This window comes from Canis aureus, chromosome 3, assembly GCF_053574225.1.
Source record: "Canis aureus isolate CA01 chromosome 3, VMU_Caureus_v.1.0, whole genome shotgun sequence".
Lineage (NCBI taxonomy): Eukaryota > Metazoa > Chordata > Mammalia > Carnivora > Canidae > Canis > Canis aureus.
In genome coordinates, this window is record NC_135613.1 from 58,816,427 (window position 1) to 58,840,360 (window position 23,934).

The following is a 23,934-nucleotide window of genomic DNA, read 5'->3' on the forward strand; positions in this document are numbered from 1 at the left end:
GGTCTCCCGGCTCCGCCTGACCCCAACCCCCGAGCTGACGTCATCAGGGGATGTGATGCCTCTCTGCCCTACACATCCACTTGCGTGGGCTTTAAAGGGCTAAGCCATGGCCTCTTCTCCCTGCTGGGGTCCCCGGTGGGATGCATCGTGGGGTCTGTGGGGGGTTTCCGCAGTGGGGTGCACCGTGGGGTGCGCCGTGAGTCCCGGGCTGAGTTCCTGTGGCCTCTCCCGCTGCCCCAGCCCCTTCCTGCTGGTCACAAACGCGCCTGGAGACCTCCACCCCCTCCGGACCGTCCCCGGCCGGGTGTGTGCTGGCAGTTGCGCGGCCGCCGCGTGCATCCCGCTCGGACAGGGTCCGGGGCCGCTCGTCCGGCCTCGAAGGCGCGAGGGGAGGAGAGACCGCCTCGCTCCCCGCCCGCCCCCGAGACTCTCGCGAGACTCGCGGGCTCCTGTCAGCGTCCCGGCGGCGCGGGCGGCGCGGCGCACTTCTCGCGAGACTGCGGCAGGGCCGGCCCGACATGGCGGAAGGTAGGGTGTGTGCGGGGCCGCGCGGAGAGGCGCCGGGCGGGGCGGGGCGGAGCGGGCGGGCCGGCGGGGCGACGCGGGCGTCGGGGGCCGGCCGGGCGGGGGGCTCGCGGGGGCGCGGCGGGGCTCGCGGGCCGTCCAGCCCAGGCCGTGCGGGCGGCGCGGGCCGGCAGCCCTGGCGCGGTGCTGAGGCGACGCCCCTCTGGCGCCAGTGACCCCGCGGGCCGCGGCGGCCGCGGGCGGGATCCCGGGCGGGCGGGGGCCGCAGCCCCGCGGGCAGCCGAAGGGCGCAGCCGGGGCCGTGTCTCCGTGTGTGTGCGGGCGGCGAGGTGGCGTCCGGGTGGGGGCCCGGAGCCGGGGGCGCCCGCTGCTGTCGCCGTCGCCCCGCGGTGGCGCGCTCGGGCCGGGCTCCTCCCGGGACTCTCGCCCGCCCAGCGAGCGCGGTGGCTGCTCACCAGCCGTGTTGTGGGCCGGGAGCTCCGCCTGCACCGAGCCGTCCCCCTCGGGCCCCCCGCGGGCGGCCAGGGTCTCTCGCAGGCCTTTCCCGTCGGCACCGGACTTGGGAGCAGGCTTGTGCAGGGGTCAGGGCGGGGGTCGCGGCTGAGCGTGGCGGGAAGCAGGGGAGGAGTGAAAGGAACGAGGGACGGCGAGGGTGTGCGGCGAAGCTAGCCCGAAGCCAGCTCGGGATAAATCGCAGGTCACATCGACGTTGATGGCTGGTGGTTGGGCACAGCGGGAAGGGCAGGACGGGGTGTGTGAGGCAGGGAGGGGGGTGCAGCGGGGCCTGCGGGTGTCCTGCGGGGTACGGATGGCCGCACTGCCCCACCTGGCGTCAGGCTCCCGCCTCGCGGACCTGCTGCAGGCTGGGCACACAGATGAGTGGAGTGTTCCTGCGGGGGCCTCGACACGAGCCTCCGGGGAGCCCTGGGAGGCCGCAAAACGTCCTTCGTCCCCACGCGGTTAAGTTGGCCCGGGATGATGGAGAGGGGAGTGCAGGCCTGAGATTCTGACTTGACAGCTTCTCTTTTATTACCTTAATTTGTGTTTGAGTTTTCCGGCCTGTGTTGTGATTTAAGATTTTGGCAAACAGTGTTGCAGAACTCTGACGAGGAAGATCTGCGTAGGGCATCGAAGGTGTTACGCGAAGGAAGGAAGGCGAGAGTTGGGAGAAAGTCTTGGCGCTGTTAGTCCTGCTTGTGCCTTAGTCAGAATTTGTCAGAGCTGGCTACCCTTGTTTTGAAATACTCATTTAAATATAAACAAATAGAAATCTGTGTCATGGAAGAATGAGATTATCTGTGAGCCTGTCCTGTGGGAACTTCTGATAATGGTTTCGTCTGGGGGTGGAGTGTGTGAGCTGTGGGAAGTAGTGCCTAGGAGTATAAATAGAACCCGAGGACGCTGAGTGGACAGTTCCATTCCGCTGTAACTCTTCTAGTAATCAGCCTTTTTCCCCCTTCTGTGCATCCATGGGTATTGGTTTGACCGATGTATTTAGCTAAAATCTGTCCTAATATTAGTTTCCCTTTTCACTCTACATGTGCAGCTATCCTACTAATATAAACTTGCTTCATCAGTCAAAAAAAGTCCTTCCTAGACTTCCTGGTTTTACTTTTTCTCCTTGATCTTGCTTCCTCACAGCCTACTCTTACAGTTTCCAGTGTTCCCTTTAAAACATAAAATCAGGGCAGCCCTGGTGGCTAGCTGTTTAGCGCCGCCTGCAGCCCAGGGCGTGATCCTGGAGACCCGGGATCGAATCCCACATTGGGTTCCCTGCATGGAGCCTGCTTCTCCCTCTGCCTGTGTCTCTGCCTCTCTCTCTCTGTGTATATCTCTCATGAACAAATAAATAAATAAATAAATAAATAAATAAATAAAACATAAAATCAGATCATGTCTCTTTCACTCTTCTCAGTATGCCTACCCCTGCATACCCCACTCTCCACTCATGGCTCTCCGTGATCTTAAAATATATTACAAAGCCTTCCAGTGCCCTGCAACTCCCAACAGGGTCTGGCCCTGCAACACTATTTCCTACTTCTCATTGCCATGCTCTCACCACTAACTTCCTTGTTCTTTGTACATTCCCAGTGCTTGTACCTCTCCATCTTTGTCCTTGCAGCTCTCTTGGCCTGGAACAGTCTTGGTTTCTGCATACAGCTCACTGACTTATTTGGTTCACTTCTGTCACCAGCAGTACCTGTTCACTTTCTCCTTGAGGATTTCCCCCCCCCCCCCACAAAGAAAGAAAGCTTATCCATTGACTGCAGTGGCTATGGATGTGTGGAAGAGAGATGCAGGGTTCCTGCAAGGCAAGTTGGCTCTGGTTGAGACGTCATCATGATTTATTTACATCATGCCCAACAAAATGAGAAATTCCTGTGTCAGTCTTTCTCTTGTTGAATTGGAGTAGGCCAAGGATCTGGGGTATTTTTTGAATTCTACCTCGTAAGGCCCTGTGGGTAGAGGATGGGATGAGCATGGAGTAGGAGGAGGGAGAAGCAGTGGTAGTTAAAGCAGAGTAGCCAGACCTAGAGCTTCTTCACAGAGAACTCTGCAGTCTGTGAGGGGAGGTGAAATGCATGTGTGTAAGAAACTGTATTGTAAAGGAGAAGGTGAAGATGCTAGGAGTTAACTGAAAATTCAGATGGGAAGAGGCTTTGTAGGAAAGTGGTAAGGGGGTTTGTTTTGGGTGGTGAGGGAAGGCCTTTGCTGCAGGAGATAGTGTTTGAGATGTAATGTGGAAAATAGACCTCTTTTGGACATGGAGAAATGGGAGTGGGAAGAGGTCACTCTTCTTGGTGGAAGGAGTAGTGGGATATGAGGCAGATTATGAAGGATGGGTTAAGCATTTGGATTTTACTCTGTAGGCCATGGAGTGAGGCTCCTGAGTGATATCAGCCAAGGTAGTGACATGACTAGAGTCGTTGGAGGCACGTGGGCATGTCTACAGAGTAGACGATGGATCTGGGAGGAGGCCGTCACAGTTGGTGAGGAGTTCTTTGGTAAGGAGCATTGGGGCTGATACGAGTGAGACTTACAGAAGGTATAAAAGACACGACTTTCGAAGCCTGTTTTTATGTTGACAAGAGAGATATCAAAGATGATTCAAGGCTTCTGGGTCTGGATGACTCAGAGAACGGCTGTTAGGAGGAGGAACAGATTCGGGAGCAAATATCTTGACCTCTGTTTTGGACATACTTTGCCGTGTCCAATGCTTGTCTCTTAGCAGGCAATGAGAAGCATTTCCGGTCCGACTGGCATTTGGGTGAAAATTAGCTAGGTAACTAATATTTATTGCATATCTCTTATGAAGCCACCCCATGACCAGGGCTCCACAGAGTGAGGTTTTGAAGGCTGTGTGTCATGCCACTGACATGTAGATGAGACTGCATGATGTGTAGATGATATTTCACAGAGCTGGGTTACATTCAGGAAGGTGTATTTCATTTCTGTTAGGTGCAAGCTGCTGTGCCAGGCGTGACAGAGTGAGCAAGACACAGTCTTAGACTTGACGGGTCTGTGGACAGACGGGGAGTCACAGTTTCTCAGAAAAGCATGCGTATTGTGTTTTATAGTCACGGATATTGTCCAGCCACACTCTGAAGTAGGTGACCTACATTCCATCGCCAAACCTGTGGGTCCCGTGAAGCTCTCACACACGTTCCTTTCTGTCTGCTGCCTTTCCATTGATTCAGACGAGCGGCTCTTCACACAGAGAACCCTGCACATTGGAATCATCTGGGGAACTTTTAAAAACCTGGATTTATGCATCACTCACCTCAGGGAAGAGCAACATAGCCCATAAAACATTTTCTTCAAACTGAGTAATTATTGAATAAAACATGGTTTTACTGAATCAGTTTTTTAAACAGATATGTTTATGTATATATGTGTATCTATGTTTATATAGATATACATGAAATAAGGTACTATTTCTTATCTAACAAAGGAGTCCTGGGTAGTTAAGTTTTATCTGTAACTAAAGTAAAAGGATTTTTTAAAGCAGGCGTTGGTTAAACGATGGCTTTTGTACTTTGTGAAAGCATCAAGACAGTTACAATTGCTAGAATTTTTAAAAAGTGTATAAAGTCAAGATATGAATTATCTCTTAGCACCATCATATTTTTAGTAATATCCAAATGGTGTGTGTGAGAGAGAGAAGCAGGCGGGTGCAGACTGGCAGGGTCCTGTGGCCCTGACTGATCCTTTGCGTGTTCCAGATGGTACTAACTGCCTCTTCCCCTTTTCCTTTCCAGGAGGCCATGTTGTTAACCTGAGTTCTCAAAAGTAAATTACTTTGTAATTCTTACTTCATATTCTCTGTTGCATGATTGTTCTACAGTTAGCACTCTTGATTAATGAATAGATATGAACCCCTGTGAAGGAAAATTTCCTTCTGCCCTGGGAGGGGTTTAGAAAAATCATAGTGGTAGTAATTCATCACTGGGGAGGAGCTTTTATCTGTTCTGTTGCTGGTAAGGAAGATAGTAGGTTCTGAGAAGTTGATATTTTAATGAAATACTGTTATTGTGGAAGACCCTAATATATGCCTGAAACAACAGGTATTCTTATAGCTCTCAACATAGGATTTTTTTTTTCAAAATAGGATTTTTTTTTAAACTTTTATTTATTTATTTACGATAGTCACAGAGAGAGAGAGAGAGAGAGAGGCAGAGACAGAAGCAGGCTCCATGCAGGGAGCCCGACTTGGGATTTGATCCCGGGTCTCCAGGATCGCGCCCTGGGCCAAAGGCAGGTGCCAAGCCTCTGCGCCACCCAGGGATCCCTCAAAATAGGATTTAAAAAAATATATTTTATTTATTTATTCATGAGAGACCCAGAGAGAGGCAGAGACCCAGGCAGAGGGAGAAACAGGCCCTATGCAGGAAGCCCAATGTGGGACTCGACCCCAGGACCACACCCCAAGTCAAAGGCAGACGCTCAACTGCTGAGCCACCCTGGCGTCTCTCAAAATAGAATGTTGTCATAGCTTTTACAATTATTTTTTCTTTTATCTCATGGACATGGTTAAAGCAGAGTAGGAATAATGTCATTTAGTCAGTAAAGAATTGTACAAATAACCCTAACTCACTGGTAAAATTGGCACTGGAATTAGGACTAGAGAATTGTGAAGAAAGGAAACAGCAAGATATTGTTAATCTAAAAAGACTTGATGAGTACAGTTTGGGTTAGAATCAGAGTAAGCAGAGGGACGTAGAAATTGCATTTAGGATGGGGAATGGGAAGAACACATTTAATTCCTGGTTAATGAATTAACAATACATGTTTTTTGCTGTCCTGATATTGGAGCTGAAATTAGGCAGCGTGGTACAGTGGGATGAGCAAGGGCTTTGGCTTGAGATCTTGAATCTTAGGTTAGTCTCCTGCTAATTGTATAATTTTAGACAATCCGTTGAATTGAAGTGAATTTTGTTTGTACTGTTTGGAATACACTGGTTAGAATATGAGAGAATCAACTGCTATAGGAAACATAAATAATAATTCCTCTTTCTATTGCAAAGTGTTACAAAACTGTACATTTTATGTACTGTGTAAAATTTTGCTGTTGACCCTAATCCAGCAAGAAGCTGCTAGGGCTTTAGAATTTTTTACTGTGCATAATCTTTTTTTTTGGTAAGGGTAAATGTATTAGTTTCCTAGGGCTGATGTAACACGTTTCCCCAAACTGGGGGGGGGGGGGGGACGACTTAAAACAACAATTGTATTCCTCATGGTTCTGGAGGCCAGAAGTCTAAAATCAGTGTCACTAGGCTGAAAGGAGAGTGTCACCCAGGCCATACTCTCCCTCTGGGAGAGAATGTGTTCCTTTCTTTCTTCCTTCCGCTTCCAGGGCTGCTGGCATTCCTTAGCTTGTCAATCGTCAAGGCTAGCATCTCCATTTCTCTCTTTTGTCTTCATATGGCCTTTCCTCTGTCAGAGCTTCTTCTGCTCCTCCTCGTAAGGACATATGTAATTATTCGTGGGGCCTGCCCATCTCAGCTCTTCAATTTCATCAGTCCACCCGCCCCTTGCCATTGCCATAGAAAGGTAACATTCACAGGTGCCAGGATTAGGGCATGGACATCGATGGAGACGGTTTTCCACCTACCATAGTAGGCAGCGTCATGAAATTTGATCTACTAAGTCGTAAGATTTCTAAAATTCTTCTGTTTATGTGCAGATTCTGAATGCTCAGAGAACATGCCACACAGTTCTAAGTACTGTCAGTGGACTACAAAGATAATTAAGACGTTTCCGGCCCTCAACAAACTTCTTAGACGAGCCACAACACCTCAGTAGGAAGCTTGTACTTTTGTAGACAGTGGAGAACCAGCTGAAAGTGGCTCAGTGAAGCTGTGTTTTAAAAAAATCAATCAGGGATGTGTGTGTGGAGTACAACGACAAGGGAAGTATGAGAGAAGGATGATAGGAGCATGTGAATGAATGATGTATAGCTTTGAGAAAATGTTGGTGTGATGGTGTTCAGAAAGAGAAAGATGTCAAGGTGCATCCCAGAGGGACTGTGTTGTTAGTTTTATCGAGGCATAATTGACGAACAGTAAAATTCACCGTTTTTAACTTGTCAGTTGACATTTACAGTAGTGTAGGTACACTGCAGTCATGATCTAGAACATTTCTATAATCTTAAGGAGTTCAAGGGAACTCCATTTCTGGGCCTCTGCATCAGTTCCATTTCTGGGCCTCTACAACCATTGATCTGCTTTCTGTGATGTGATTTCCCTTTTTCAAATGGAATTATGTAGTGTGTAGTCTTTTGTGTCTGGCTTCTTGAACTCAGCATGTTACTTTTCAGGGAGTATGTTCATGTATCAGTAGTCTATTTTTTTTTTTACCTGGGAGTAGTGTTTCATTACATTACTACCATTTGTGTCCATTCACCAGCTAGACCTTTGAGTTGTTTCCTGTTTGTACAGACATGTTTTCATTTTTCTTACCTCAATACCTGGTGGTAGAACTGCTGGGTCACAAGGCAAGTGTATGATTAACTTCTGGAGAAACTGTCGGACTCTCTTCCAAAGTGGCTGTGCTGTTCTGTATTCTTACCTCTACATCTTTGCCAGCACTTTCCTTTTAGCCATCTAGTAGGTGTGCAGTGGCCATCAGTGTGGTTTTAATTTGTATTTCTTTAATAACTAATGATACGCATCTTTTTACTTGTATACTTGTCATGCATTTATCTTCTTTGGTGAAGTGTTCAAATTTGTGGCCACTTTTTATTGAGTTGTCTTATTATCGTGAGTTTTAAGAGTTCTTAATATAGTCTAATAACATGTCCTTTGTTGGAAATACTCTTATCAGATAGTTTTTCCTTGTCTGTGGCTTGCCTGTTCATTTTCTTATGTGTTTAAAGAACAACTTTTGAAATTTATAATGTCTAGTTTATCCAATTTTTTCTCTAATTGATTCTTTTTATCCATTTAAGAAATCTGTGCCTCATCTCTTTTTTTTCCTATTTTTTAGTCTAGAAGTTTTATAGTTTTAATCTTTACGTTTAGATGAGTCAACTTTTCCATAGAGTGGTGTGTGAGTTGGGGTTTTCTTGCTCTATATGGATACTCAGTTGTTCCAGTCCCATTGTCCGGTCCTCATTGAAGTGCCTTGGCATGGTTGTCAAACCACCTCACCTGGCTGTATATGTGCAGGTCCGCGTCTGGGTTCCAGGCCATCTGCTGCTCTCAATGTCTATCCTGATGCTGATATGACATTGTCCTGGTTATTGAAGTTTTGAAATCAAGTCATGGAAGTGCTGCATGTTTCTTACCCACTCCTCCCCTCAGTTGTTTTGGCTGTTCTAGGTACTTTTCATTTCCATATAAGTTGTAGAATGGTCTTGTTAAGTTATACCAAAAAAAAAAAAAATCTGCTGAAATTTTATTGGGATGATGTTGAATCATGGATCAATTTGGGGAAAATTGACATTTTTTTTTTAAAAGATAAATTTATTCATTTGAGAGAGTGCTTGCATGGGGTGAGGCAGAGGGAGAGGGAGGATCTCAAGCAGATTCCCTACTGAGTGCTGATCCTAGGAGCCTGAGATCATGATCTGAGCTGAAATCGAGAGTCAGATGCTCAGCCACCCAGATTGCCCCCCCTCCCCCAGAATTGACATCTTAATAACACTGAGCCTTCTGTTACAAGACCATAGGATAACTCTCCATTTATTTACGTTTTTATTCATTTTTTATTTTTTATATTTTTAAAGATTTTATTTATTCATGAGAGAGAGGCAGAGACACAGACAGAGGGAGAAGCAAGGCTCCATGTGGGGAGCCTGATACGGGACTCGATCCCAGGACCCCTGGGTCGCGCCCTGAGCCGAATGCAGATGCTTAACCACTGAGCCACTCAGGCGTCCCTGAGTTTTTAAAATTTCTGTCAGCAATGTTTTATGGTTTTCAGTGTGCAGGTCTTGCATATTTTTTGTTAAATGTATTCATTCCTAAGTAGTTTATATACTATATTCTTGTAAGTGGATTATCATAATTTATTCATAGGGCTTTTAAATCTGGGTAACAGTTGAAATGGAAGTAGCAAGAGGAGTTTGATTTGAAGAACTTTGATTTGGGGCTTGATGAGTTTGTGGTACTTGTAGGTTATCCTCCATGAGAGGCTTTTAAGATTTGGAGCCATTTACAGGGAAGTTACAGTCAAGTATGAGTGTGCATGAGGCATCAGGAAACAAAGTTTAGAGCAACGTGAGTTGTAAGTCTCAACCTTGTAGGTAGTCAGACTAGATGCTTTCTTTTCTTTTCATAATTGGCTCTGGGCATTATTTTGATAGACTAATTCTTTAAAAATCACCTAGAGCGGGGGTTGGTAACTCTGGCCTGTTTGCCAAATCTGACCTGAGACTTACTTTTGTACAGCCCTTGAACTAAGAATAAATAAGTAAATATGTTTTTTTTTTTTTTAATGATTGAAGAAAAAAATCAAAAGAAGACTATATCTCATGGTATGTGAAAAGTGGATGAAATTCAGTTTTCAGTGTCTGTAAACAAATTTTGGGGGAGAACAGCCCTGCTTATTCATTTGTGCTTTTGCATTACAGTGGCAGAGTTGAGTAGTTGCCATAGACTGTGTGGCCCACAGAGCCTGAAATAGTCCAGTCTGGCCCTTCACCGAGTTAGTTTGCCCAGTCCTGACTTAGAAGGAAGAATCTTATACAGACCACTGCTGGTTCCTTCTCTGACTGTCCCATGACTTGCTGATTAAATATATGTAGAATTATGTTAGGCTATTCATTGCGAATGCAGATACTTGAGTCTTAAGCATTTTTGGTTAAGTCAAGACTCATGAACTGTCAGAAAGCTCCTCACGATGATGTCTGACCTCAGATTGCTGTTGGTGAAGAGCATGTGGGTGTTTACTATCTGGGCAGAAACATGGTAAAATTATAATGCAGGCTGCTGAGAGTCCTCCCTGATATTTATCAGCCCTTTTGGGGAAATGATAGGTTTTCTATGTTATGTAAATTTCCATGCTTATTTTTCTAAAGGAAAATTGGAGGAAGAGGAGGGAACATCAGTTGAAACGAGCCACTTGGGATCCCTGGGTAGCGCAGCGGTTTGGCGCCTGCCTTTGGCCCAGGGCGCGATCCTGGAGACCCGGGATCGAGTCCCACGTCAAGCTCCCGGTGCATGGAGCCTGCTTCTCCCTCTGCCTGTGTCTCTGCCTCTCTCTCTCTCACTGTGTGCCTATCATAAAAAAAAAAAAAAAAAAAAAAAAAAAAGAAACGAGCCACTTAATGAAGAAGTAGATAGTAACCCTTTAAACCAGACACTGCTCTAAATGATTTAACGTGACTTAATTCGTCCTTGACAAAACTCTGAGATACGGCTTTTATTCCCATTTCCTCACAGAGAGCAGTGACTGCCTGAGGTCCCATGGCTAGTTAGTGGGCAGGTTGGGTTCCAGCTCAGTCTAGTGAGGCTCCAGATTAATGCCACTGGGAATGAGACTGTGTTGCCTTTCTAAGGGTTGTGGTAGTAGCAAACATTCACTGACCATACATCGCAGGGCAGGTCTTCTAAGGTCACAACACATTTACAGATAAGAATGAGGCATTTGGCTTAGGTGTCCCCAATAGAAAGTGTGGGGCCAGGGTCTGATCCCACTTAGTCTTGGTCCAGAGTCTGTGCCTTTCCCCCTGCTCTGTGCTGTAGGTCCTCTCTCTGCTACTGCTCAGAATGGTAACTGTATGCTTTTTTCCTATATAAACTCTTAACAGTTTGATCGCACTTCAAGGACACTCTTTTGTTGTTTGCAAGCAGACTTGCTTTCTCCATGATATAAGAAATGGTGTGATGATGGTGGTATCACTGTTCGGCAAGGATGCTGGGCAGGGGAGCATCTGTGATTTTGCGATAAGAGCCCTAAGTCACCCTGAAGCCTTCTTTTATCTTGCCTCTTCTCTGATGATAATCTTTATAGGTCCAGGCAGCTAGAATTTTGTGTCAGCAATTCTGGAGAGAGATTAGGGCTGTTGCTGTAGATTTTGGAATTATGTGTGGATAACTGATAGCCAAAGACATTTACTGGGATTCCTTGAAACAACTTTTATGCCCTCCTAATTTTAAGGGTTAAAGGAATCAGTGACTTTCTATTCTCCAAGGCAAATGTCTTCATAACTCAGTATCCAGATACCTTGTGCCCCTTAGTTTTGTTTCACCCTTCTTGTTTGTGAGTGCCTTGTAGGTACTACATTGTTGCCAGTGTTTGCAAGAGGTGTGAGCTAGACCATCTTTTTAAAAATCTCTCCAAGAGGCAATTCCTAATCTGTAATGCTTAGTCCATGGTAGGTGCTTCATAAATACTTGAAGATGCATAGTTTAAGTGAAATGGAAATGCACAGTTGTGGGTTGGAGCTCTTGAGGAGCATAATACTTAGGTTGGCTAGAATGTGGTGTGATGGGAACCGAGGAGAAAGGGTTCAGTTTGCTTTGTGGAAGAAGCATCAGCGGTCTGTAGCTGCAGGCTGGCCCTGTCTCTCAGGCAAGTGGGATGTAAGTATAACCAGCAGATAGAACTAGCAAGTTGAGGTGTCCTCTGGCCATCCTTTTCATTTGGCTTAGGCAGAGGCAGGAGTGGCAGGCGTGTTTGTCAGTGAGCTCTTGATAATGAGGCTGGGCCTTGCCTGCTAATTATTTGTATTTCTCATATTCTGAGTACTATGTTTTCTACAGACCTGTTGACTGATACTAGTTTAAAGGGAGAATCTGACCAAGAAAGTAAAATACTGAAGCCTGTTACTTATATTTTCTGGACTCAGTATGCTACAGATTCTTACCAGGCTTTATTTAAATCATTTGAAGTAAAACACCCCTCTCTTGGGACGTTTTCCCTTGTTCTCGTGTAAGCCACGTGGCTTCAGGGTCTGGTTGTATCCCCGGCAGAGTGCTGTCTTTTCCATTCCCCTGTAGCTTTATAAACAAACCCGTGTGCCGTGATGGTCATCTTTGTCATTGGCTCTACATTCTTAATGAATGTGACTGGATTATGCACTTGTCTTCTTCAGAGTGGAAATCTTCCAACAAATCAGCGAATGAACCAAAAATGCAATTCAGTGGGTCTTCTGTCTTCACATAAGTTCCCAGAGCCATTTCCCTGCTCGTGATTTGAGGAGGTGTGTGCTGGCTGCTGAACTCTTCCTCCAGGGCTGTCAGCCGTTTTTATTTTTTAAAACATTTGATTTATTTATTCATGAGAGACAGAGAGGCAGAGACACTGCAGAGGGAGAAGCAGGCTCCCTGCAGGGAGCCCAATGTGGGACTTGATCCCAGGACCCCGGGACCACTCCCTGAGCCAAAGGCAAGATGCTCAACTGCTGAGCCACCCAGGTGCCCCCCCCCCCCCAGGGGGGGAGCTGTTTTAAAAGTACACTTTCCCCAACCCCACCCCAGATCTCCTCAACAGCCTGAGTGATTCTTATGCAGCACAGCCTGGGGGTAACATCATCCTGCAGAGCCTGAGAGGCCAGGGGTGGTCACGGGTTTGGCATTATCTGGGAGTTGAACTAAAAAATGTGGTCCTAGGTTCCTCCCTTGAGAAAGTTTTGTGACCTCTGAAAACCCTTCTACTTGGGTATTAGAAAATTATTTGTCTTTGTTTTCCATAATCTTTAAAATGTGTATAAAACAATATATTTGCTTTAAAAGTGCACATAGATTTAAATTTAAATATCGGGGCATCTGGGTGGCTCAGTCAGTTCAGTGTCTACCTTCGGCTCAGGTCATGATCTCAGGGTCCTGGAATCGAGCCCCACATCGGGCTCCCTGCTCAGTGGGGAGTCTGCTTCTCCCTCTGCCCCCTGCCCCCACTCATGCTTTTTCTCCCTGTCAAATACATAAATGAATAAATGAATAAACGAATAAACAAACAAACAAACAAACTTAAAAAACCCCAAAACAGTCTATTAGTATTTCTCTTAAATCTTGTTTTCTTTTTTCCTGTCTGAAAAAATACTGCTTTCTAATTATGAAAGCAGAACATTTGTTTAGAGTACCTGAAATGTGCAGAGAAGTGCAGTAATAATTCCCCCATGAGACCTGCTAATATTTTGTCTGATTTGTCTTTTTATTTCTCAGACATGTGAATATTTATAATAAAATTGGAATTATAGAGTATAGTTTCAGTGCCTGCTTTTTTCTGTTAATATTTATCTTTGAATATGCATGTATAGTGTTACATATTTCTTTGAAAACATTTGTTGCATAACTTCACAATCAAGTACCACACTTAGTTTATTTAATAATTCTTGTGGTTTTGAACCAATTTTTGATTGTTTGCATATTTATAAAGAACAGCAATTGGGTTGCAGGTAGGGGAGGGATGAAGATGAGGAGGGGAAAGGAATCCTCTTTTATGAAACTGGATTGTACAAATATTTAGTGAACCTTTGTGTGTCAGGCCCTGTGGTAGGCTCTGAGATGTAGATGTGAATCCTTTCACATTGGGGATCAGATACAATGACTGAGGGCCTGAATTAAGTCATAGTGGAGATGGGGATACAGCAGACAGGAAGGATTCCCAGAGATGTTTAAGTGGGAAAGTTGATTTCTGTAGGGTTCGGGCCATGCGAGTGAGAGGGAGATATTTTAAGATTATTCCCACATTGCCCCTTTACATAACTGGGGTGGACAGTGGTGTCATTTATTAGTATAGGGACCATACAAAGGTGGAGCAAATTTGCCTAAACTTCTGTCCTGGGTGTAGTGAACTTGAGGTGCCTGTGGGCCACTGGACAGCAGTGTCTTTTAGGCAGATAGATGAGGCTAAGAAAAGAAGTCTGGACTACAGAAATGGGTCCGTGGATCATTGGCACTTAGATTGTGGCATCAGCTGCAGAACCTGACCTGGTGGAGCTCCCTTGGGAATACCTACAGTTGAGAAGAGGGCCAGGGGTATAACCCTGGAGAGTATCAGTGATCAGTGGTGAGAGGGATGCAGAGAAGCATGGGAAAGACAGAATCGGAATTGGAAAGAGGGTAGCATTGTGGTTGCTGAAAGAAGGGAATAAAATTGTCATATGCTGCTTGGTAGGTCCAGGAGAAGAACCATGGCAAGTCTGTTGGATTTGGCTATTAGGTCATTGTTGAGGAGTTTCAAGGGAATGGCGGGGACAGAGGGGGGAGTGGCTGGGGAGTAGGGGTCAGGAGGTGGTGTATGGAAGGGTAGTGGTGGGCAGATGTGCTGTGGAAGGAGGGTTTTGTTTTGCTAGAGTCCTGAACAGGTTTATGTGTGCTCTTTTCAACCCAGTTGAAAGAGATTGAAGCTGCTAGAAGGGTGGTTGATGCTAAAGCAGAGGACCTGCGCAGAGTGATGGGATTGGGGCCTAGGTGGAGGGATTGCACACTTGGGTAGGTGGAAGATGCTTACCCTGAGGGAGCACAGGGTGGGCGGGAGGAATTGTGGCCAGAGTTGTTAGCAGTAGCTCACTTTGCTCAAGACACTGAGAATGAGGCAGGTTGCATGCAAGATGGGCTTGACGGCAGTGTCTTGTGAGGGGTAGAAGGGGGAGGGGCCAAGGCCCGGAGCTCTCTATTTCCATGGTTAGAGGTCTGGATCTGTAGAGGTACTGATTAACATCGTGCCCTGAGTCCATCAAGACTTTGGATCCCAGGTAACGGAGAAGGAGAAGGGGAGTTTCTTCACCGTGTACTTCCTCAGGGAAGTCTTCCCTGGTGTCCTAAGTTAAATTTATTACTGGTTCTCTACTTCTGTGCTTTCCTTCTAGTGCTCCTAGAGTTGTATTTCTGCGTTTGATTGTTAGCAGTGTTATTGTAATCATAAAAGTTTCCTCAGCAAACTGAAAGCTCTGAGGACAAATACATCTGAATTTGCTTACCAATGTGCAGTGTCTGGGACCTAGTAGGTGCTCAGTAAATGTTTGTTGAGTTTAAGAATCAAATATAGTAGTTCTCAACCTTTTTAATCCGCCTCAGCATGCCTGTGGATGTGACCTGCTTTCATCTGAACCATTATTGACTGCTCTGCTTCTTTCCTGAAGGAGGGGAGGTCAGGTGGCGTGGAATAGTGGGTAATAAACCACAGGCCCTGGTGTGAGAATGTATGGGCTTTTAGCCCAGCCCCATGTCTCAGCAGCCACAGGACTATAGCATCCTCACCTGTGGAGTGGCTGGTGATTGTGCCAACTACATGGGGTTGTTTTGAAGCTTGCCTGAAAGAGTTCACATATGACATATAAGAATCAATTTTCACTACTAGTGATTGGGAAAAAAAAAGTCCTAGGTGATTTTGATAATCTTTCTTTGAGACTCCTGGCTTGATGATAAAGGATTTGCAGGGCAGGTACCTGTTAGCATCTTAAGTGTGTTTGTTTCTTGTCATTTATTGAATATTGAGCTTCAGAGAAACTGAGTAGAGAAATCCCTGAACCATAGGGTCTTTCTGGCCCACTAATGCGGTGGCACCTGTAAACAAAGCCATTATGGGTCCTCAGTCAGTATTGCTAAGAAGTAGATATTTTGCTAGCGGTCCTGTCTGTGGGGTGAGGAATTGGTGAATGCTGTCTGCTTCACATGTGCCACAATAAACATGATTCTTTGTTTCCCTCACAGAGGAGGTGGCCAAGTTGGAGAAGCACTTGATGCTTCTCCGACAGGAGTATGTCAAGCTGCAGAAGAAACTGGCAGAGACGGAGAAGAGATGCACTCTCTTGGCTGCGCAGGCAAACAAGGAGAACAGCAATGAGTCCTTCATCAGCCGCCTGCTGACCATCGTGGCTGACCTGTATGAGCAGGAGCAGTATAGGTGAGCCTGTGGACGCAGGACTCTTTGGATGGATTCCCTTTGGATGTCACTCCTCTCTTACTGACTCCCTTCCAAGTTAATTTTTCTCTAACCAGGATACTAGCAAACCTTTAGTAAACCTGGAATATAACCCCTTTGGGGCAAGATTTAGTTTCTTTTATTTCCTGTTTATTTTCAGCACAGAGTTTGGGAGTTGTGGTGATAGCATTAGTGATGTAGACTGGAATTAGCTTACATGTCCAGGGATTCAGAGGGAAAGGTCACTTTCTCTTGGGATAATAAAGGAGAGAGTCTTGGAATGAGTGGGGAGGGTAGCAGGGTGATTGGGGAGGATCTGCAGTCACACAGCCTGTGGTAGAGGCTCAACGGGCACTTATGGCTGTGTGACCTGAAGTTGTGTGACATGCTTCAGACTCCTAATCTATAAAATGAGGATGCTGCTGCTTACCATTATGTTGTGAGGATTAAGTTAATAAGTACATGTTTGAATCACTTAGATCAGTGTCTGGCACATAGTAGCTGTTGTTACTAAGTGAGTTTTGAGGTAAATGTTTTAGATGGGGCAGGGTTCAGGTCTTTATCTAAAGACCACGAGGTTCTAGTAGGGGAGCCTGAGGTTAGGCTGAGACATAGCATCATGCAGAGGATTCAGAGGACAGGAGGGGCTGTCATGGGGTATGTATCCATGTGGGGGGCACTGGAAGAGGTGGGCAAGGTAGGGTGGTTTGCATTGGGAGACCAAGATGGGAAATTTGGACTTGATCCTCTAGGCATTGTGGGACAGCACTTTGACTTGTCGGACTGTCATCGTCAAAGTGGTGTTACAGGAAGACGAACCTGGTATCATCGTGTAGGTAGCACCGTGCAGAGGATAGGGTGGAGGAGTGGCTGGAATGTTGTGCATAGTCTAGACCAGAGATGAAGAAGGGTCAAATCAGGATGATGGCAGTGGCTGTGGAGAAGACATGGGTGTGAATGTACATACGAGGGAGAGTTCGGCTACTGAGGAGATGGACGATCAGACTAGCTAAGACTTAGTAAAATTCTACAATAAATCAGGACATTTAAAATAGATAACGTCCAGAACTGCCATCTTCCAACTTAATCATTTGTAAAAGAAAGAAAAATTTAATACCAAAAACATAGGAAGTATATACTCTGAGTAAGGATAGCCTTTAAAAATGAACAGATATAGCTACTTGTAAAATATAGTTCATTGTCTCTTTTTTTTTCTTCTTTTTTCCATGGACAAGTGAAAACTGTTTCCCCCGGTGTGGGGAAGCCTGACCCTGCACTGTTGTGGGCGCCTTGCTTGTACTCCAAGGATCTTCTCCCTTAGAACTCCCATTGTTGGAATATAAAAAATAGTGAAAGGGAATAAAGGGGAAAGGAGAGAAAATGAGTGGGAAATATCAGAGAGGGTTACAGAACATGAGAGACTCCTAACTCTAGGAAACGAACAAGGGGTGGTCGAAAGGGAGGTGGGCGGGGGGTGGGGGTAACTGGGCGATGGGCACTGAGGGGGGCACTTGATGGGATGAGCACTGGGTGATATGCTATATGTTGGGAAATTAAACTCCAATTAAAAAAAAAAAGAACTCCCATTGTTTACTTTCTGTTACTTCTCCGCCTTGTGCATCCATTATACTGCGGCCCCTTTGGGAGGCCACGGACTGGGCCCGCTCACTGTAGTGTGGTCCCATAGCTTCAGCATGCACCTGCTGAGCTGCTTAAGCTTAAGCCTGTCCCCTCACCCAATGCAGGTTGGAGATCCCATGGTGAATGGGGCCTTCAGAGGTGACTGGGGCTTTGTAGATGGAGTACCTGAAGCTGGAAAGCAGATGGTTTCTAAAGCAGATGGTCTTTTACTAGAATAAGAAAAAAAAATCCACAAACCTTTGTCCCATAATATGCATGTTGTTGAAGACTTTATTTATTTATTTTATTTATTTATTTATTTTTAAGATTTTATTTATTTATTCTTGATAGAGAGAGGGGCAGAGACACAGGCAGAGGGAGAAGCAGGCTCCCTGCAAGGAGCCCAATGCAGGACTTGATCCCGGGACTCCAGGATCACGCCCTGGGTCAAAGGCAGGCGCCAAACCGCTGAGCCACCAGGGATCCCTGTTGAAGACTTTAAACAGTATTTATAGGGCAGCCCTGGTGGCGCAGTGGTTTAGCACCACCTTCAGCCCGGGGTGTGATCCTGGAGACCCGAGATCGAGTCCCACATCAGGCCCCCCTGCGTGGAGCCTGCTTCTCCCTCTGCCTGTGTCTCTGCCTCTCTCTCTCTCTCTCTGTCTCTATGAATAAATAAATAAAAAAATCTTTAAAAAACCCCCACTATTTATATGTGCATCTTGTTAACTGGAGTAATTAAAGAATAGGTATTCAAAGGGTTTTAAGTTGAGAAATGTGGAAAAAATTGGTCCCTTTATTTTTACTTAAGTTCAGAAGAAGGTTTTTGTTCCTTATGATAGTTAAAAGTGACGGTAATACATCATTCTTCCAGTAATCAAGCTTACAGTTTTCCTGTTAAAGTGTTTGAGAAACTACCAAGAAGAAGGTCTTACTTAGGCTTCCTCTCCAGTAACAATATCCTAGTATCTGTATTTTACAAGGAAATGCTCTTTGACTGGAGTGAAAATTAAAAAAAAGAAATTATTTATTTGAGAGAGAGAGAGGAGAGAGGGAGAGAGAGAGAGAGAGAGAAAACCAGCAGGGGGGAGGTGCAGAGGGAGAGGGAGAGCCGACTCCCCACTGAGCAGGGAGCCCAATACGGGACTCGATCCCAGGACTCTGAGATCATGACCTGAGCTGAAGGCAGATGCTCAACTGACTGAGCCACCCAAGTGTCCCTAGAATGAAAATTTTTAAAAATTATTAGCCTCCTATTTGTTTCTGCTTAGTGTTCTCAGAAACTTACCCAGTCTTCCTTTTTTTTTTTTTTTAAAGATTTTATTTATTCATGAGAGACCCAGAGAGAGAGGGGGCGGTGGGCAGAGACACAGGCAGAGGAAGAAGCAGGCTCCATGCAGGGAGCCCGACGTGGGACTCGATCCCAGGTCTTCAGGATCACGCCCTGGGCCGAAGGCGGCACTAAAACACTGAGCCACCCAGGCTGCCCTAGTCTTCCATTTTTGAATTGCATTTATAGAAATTGTTATTGTTAGAAAATATTAGCAAAGTCCTTGTCTGTATTTCCCTTTGGTATGTTAGACTACAAAAGAGAAAACAATTTGGCCTGACAGTCATGAATATACAGAAATATTCATTTTTATGATTTTGTGGCTAGAAGTCAGTCAGTGGCTGAAATTGGAAACGAGTGTTCATTTAAATTATCAGAATTTATTTATTTATTTATTTATTTATTAAATTATCAGAATTTAATACTTTATACATAAATACAGTTTAAAAATTTGTGCTTTATAAACAGCTTGTTTTCATGAATTTTAGAAATTTTGTCAATGGATATGATTTGTTCTATTTTAATAAAATATCAATTATTTCTTTTTATTTGTTGATTAATAATATTTTACTATGTTAACAGTAATTAGTTGGTAATAATTTGAAATACTGAGTATCCTGTTGCTCTTCTGATCAACTGTGATTAGTTGCAGCCTGGTCTTCATTGCAGCTGGAATTGCTGACATGCTTACATCATCATATAGTACATTCTGGATGGTGTGTTTGTGGGATAAACTGCATCTGTATCAAGCATTATATAGAAACAGTGTTCTGCTCGGGTCTCTTAAGTGGATGAGTTAATTCATCAATAGATTTTTTTTTCCTTTTATTGTAGTGACTTTTGTGTATTTAGCTTGTAAAGGTTTCCACCCTAACATGTTTTGAAGGGGAGTATGAAAATAAAAGAACATGTAAATACACAGAATGATTATAATTAATGACTTTGGATTGCTGCCAACAAAGCCATCTGGCACATGCTTGTGTCAGCCCAGTGGGTCATCCTTAAGTTTTTGTTAAATGTCCAGACGCTTTCCTCCCTCAGCATTTGACATTTCAGAGTCAAACATAAATAACTATTTGGAAAGCTTTTTTCACATAATGGTTTGTCATAAATATGGAAATTTTTTTTTTTTTTTTAAAGATTTTTATTTACTTGAGGGAGAGAGAGAAAGTGAGAGAACACAAGTCGGGGGAAAAGCAGAGGGAGAAGCAAACTCCTCACTGAGTGGAGAACCTGACACAAGACTCAATCCCAGGACCCTGAGATCAGGACCTGAGCCAAAGGCAGATTGCCTAACCAACTGAGCCACCCAGGTGCCCCTAAAACATGTTTGAAAAAAAGATTTCTCCTACTCCATTTCTTATAAATGGTTGAGTAAAATATGTCCAATAATAGGTCTTAATGTTTCTTTTGAGATCAGGAATCTGGATATTGGGTTTCATGTTCTTGCCAGCTTTGTCAAAGCCAATTTTTAGTTTTTCCGCATACCCTTGTTTAAGCGCCAAGACAGTACAGAGCTAGTGTCCTGCTGTTTACCCTTCCTGTTTTTCTCTCCCTGATGATTTATCCTGATTTATTCTGCATGAAACCTCATCTTGATTTTATATGAATATTAATCCTCCTATTTAACTAGTAGATTCACCACCTTAAGAATCCCACTAAGGGAAAAGCAGAACATCCTATGTGAACTGAAGCTTGAATGTAGAAATACAAACATGTCTAGCAATGTATATTATACACATGGCCCAGTACAGTTCAATGCTAGCACAGAGAGAGAGGTTTGCTGTGATTTTTTTTCTTTTGCAGATATATGTTGATCAACCCCTCTATTTATCATTTGTGAATCCTAGCCATACCTAATTATGACATTTTTCTTTATCAGCGACCTGAAGATAAAGGTTGGAGGCCAGCACATCCACGCACACAAGTTTGTCCTGGCAGCCCGCAGTGATAGCTGGAGTCTGGCTGCTTTGTCTTCCACCGAGGAGCTGGACCTTTCAGGTGAGCCTCTGACCTGGTGAGGGTTCAGAACTGCTAGCGCAAGAACTCTTGGCAGAAAGTTCTGTGTGTCATTTTGAAATATTAGTGGTTTAATGAAAGTAGAAAACGTATCAGTCAATGGTGACCATAAACTAGTTAAATAATTAGTGAATCGGTGGGTTGAACTCAAACACTTGTTTGATATCTAATAAATTGTAAATATTTGGATATATTCAATATTCTTAAAATTTATAAATTTAAAGTATATGTCCAGAAACTCCTTTCATATAATATTACAAATATGGGAGCAAGGATAGAAAAACGTTTTTCTTCACCTAAAAAGTCTGGTGTTCATTTGTTTAAAATTTAATCATAGTTGCCCAAGTACTATTCCTGATTTACAGGAACTGAACTCAGAAGTAAGAGTTACTCTAGAGACGAGGAGTTGTCTTTCTTTAGCATTAAAGGATGACCATTAGGCTTCAGAATTTGAGCGGGTGCATTGAGCTGTTTAATGTATGACTTAAACTTGTTTTATGCCACATTATGTTGTATAGAATTTGGGTGAATGCGGTAGTAAGTAGACTTCTAAAATTCATTTTCAAAAGTTTACTTTAGAATTGCATTATCATTTATTACCTACTTTTTTAAAAAAGCAAATTTAAAATTTAATTCTCTTATTAATAGTCATGACAATTAGAACATATGGTAAGGAGATACTCAGGTAATAGGTTAATAAGTTACTTGGCAGAAGTGATTGGCTGTGTGAAAATGCTGCTGAATTAGATCTTTCTTCAAAAGGTTTGCCAGTTCGGAAGGTACTATTTTCTATGTGCAGTGCTGGGAACACTGAAATGATTACAACAAAGTCCTCGCCGTACAGAAATGAGGTAATAACAGATCATTTCAGGCCAGGGTTCTGCATACAGTATTATAATTGTTTTATGTCTAAGGCACAGAAGATCAGCATGGGCTGATCTGAGCAGTGTTCCAAGGTTAAGTGGGCGTTTATATTAAGAGTTTAGGGGAGCAGATGGCTAATGCATCTTTACTGGAGTGAACTCTTGTTTCTTTAGGATCATTTCTGGGGTTTAGCCTGAGACCCGTAATTCAGAATTGCAAATACAATATCTATGCATGGATACACATATGTGTCTATACATAGGCGCCTATACCTGTGACTACACATCTGTTTGGGAGACAGTCTTTGCTGCTGTACGACGAAAATCTCTGAGCAGAGCTTTCCCTGAGGCCATATGTCTTTGACTGTGGATAACGTTTATTTATTTATTTTTAAAGATTTTATTTATTTATTCATGAGAGACACAGAGAGAGAGAAGGCAGAGACATAGGCAGAAGGAGAAGCAGGCTCCTCGTACGGAGCTGCTGCATGTGGAACTCAATCCCAGGACTCCAGGATCATACCCTGGGCTGAAGGTGGTCCTAAACCTCTGAGCCACCCAGGCATCCCTGTGGATAACTTTTAAAGCCCATTAGATCATGAGGTATTCTTCACAAGATGCATGATAGGATCTTAATTTAACTACATGACCAGGTAGTTTACAAAGACTAGAGTAGATTATGTTGAATGCAATCAAAATGAATAAGAGTGGAGAACAAACCAAACTTTGTAAGGATACAGAAAATTGCATTAAAATGTAAAAAGCCTAATTCAAACATTACCATTTTGCTTTTACTTTTTTAGTACATCCTAACACTGAAGAGTAGCTTTAAGTCAGTGACTGAGCGCAAGACTGCATCACTGTGAATCAGGAGATTAAAAAATGTTAAGTGTGGGAAAGTGTAGTGTTCATGCCTTTAAATGTCCTTGGGCTCCTTCGTGTTGTAAATACTAAGCCTGGTTTGATCCCTGTGGGATCACAGGAGGGAGCCACAGCAGAGCAAGGTTTTGTGTCTTGGGTAGATTAGACACCTCCTCGTTAGCTGACAGCCCAGCCTGTGGTGGTTCTTTTTTTCATACAGTTTATCCATGAAATTTGTCCTGGGGTGAGTTCGAAGGAGGTGGTGCTAGAGGTGGGCCTGTTAGCCTTTATTCCCTTGTGTGTTCAGTCGCAGCCCTGCTGCATTGCCTGGGGGGTGTGGGTGCCATCGCCCAGTTTGGGTTGTAGCAGCTGGGAGTGCCTCCCAATCCTGTAGGTTATGTGATACCTGGAAGCACTGACCCTGCAGAGCTGGCCAGCAGTTTGAGGGAGATTGAGAATAAGCTCTTGTAAACAAGTGTATAAATAGTACAGCAGCTATGTTTTAAGTGGTTGAACTTTTCCACACTAATGGAGTTGATAAAATCATTTCATGAATTTATTGGTGTTTTGTTTCTTCAGAATTATTCCCTCCATATCACAGATGATGGACACCTCAAGGCACTAGGACACAGAGCAGTGAACAGAATTAAATTCCTGTTTGCATGGAACTTACATTCTTAGACTGACTCTCTGAGTTCCACATTTTCTTTTGAAGTTTTTGTGTAATTGGTATTTCTTAAAACTCAAAATAAGTACAACTTTGTGTTAGTCATTGTAAGGGTTTTAGCATGTGTTGGTGAGGATACAGTAAGGCATTGAATGCCAAGTATTTAAAACGTGTCCTAATATATGAGAGTTTTCTTAACCCATACGTTGTTCCAAAGAGTACATACACTGTCGTGTCTGGTATGATGCATTGACAAAAGTGCAGTTATTTCTGTAGGATTTGCAGTAAGCACATAACCTCAGTCTAATTGTGAGAAAGTATCAGACAAACCCAAATTGAGGAACATTTCACAAAGTAACAGGCCAGTGTCACTGAAGTCTGTCAGGGTCATGAAAGACAAGGTACCAATATTACAGACAGGAGAACAGGGAGACAGTGAAATGCAGTATGGTTTCTGTACCATAACAAGGAAAAATTGGCAAGATTTGTAAAGGTCCATAATTAGGTAACAGTTCTGTGTCAGTCCTAATTACCTAGTTTTGATTATTGTCCTGTGATTAGTTAGATGTTAATGTAAGGGGAAGATGGGTAAGGGGTATCTGGGAACTCTGTAACTTTTCTGTAAGTCTGAAATTATTTCAAAACACAAAGATAAAGAGATAGAAATTTGCTTTTTATTTCTTTATTGTTTGAATTATAAAGATACATTTGTTAAGATACTGAGTGATCAACTGGGA

At 44.0% G+C, this 23,934-nt stretch overlaps 1 protein-coding gene across 6 annotated transcripts in view; it reads left to right on the forward strand.

Moving 5' to 3' along the window:
- Positions 1-430: 430 nt before the first annotated feature.
- Positions 431-23,934, forward strand: part of ANKFY1 (ankyrin repeat and FYVE domain containing 1) — an 81,563-nt gene continuing 58,059 nt past the window's right edge. The window contains exons 1-3 of one of the 6 annotated variants that reach the window (XM_077893196.1): positions 431-528; positions 15,627-15,819; positions 20,670-20,788. In XM_077893196.1, coding sequence (XP_077749322.1) covers positions 519-528; positions 15,627-15,819; positions 20,670-20,788 — 322 coding nt within the window. In that variant the 5' untranslated portion in view covers positions 431-518. The other 5 variants (XM_077893198.1, XM_077893199.1, XM_077893200.1 and 2 more) reach the window with 5 other exon arrangements.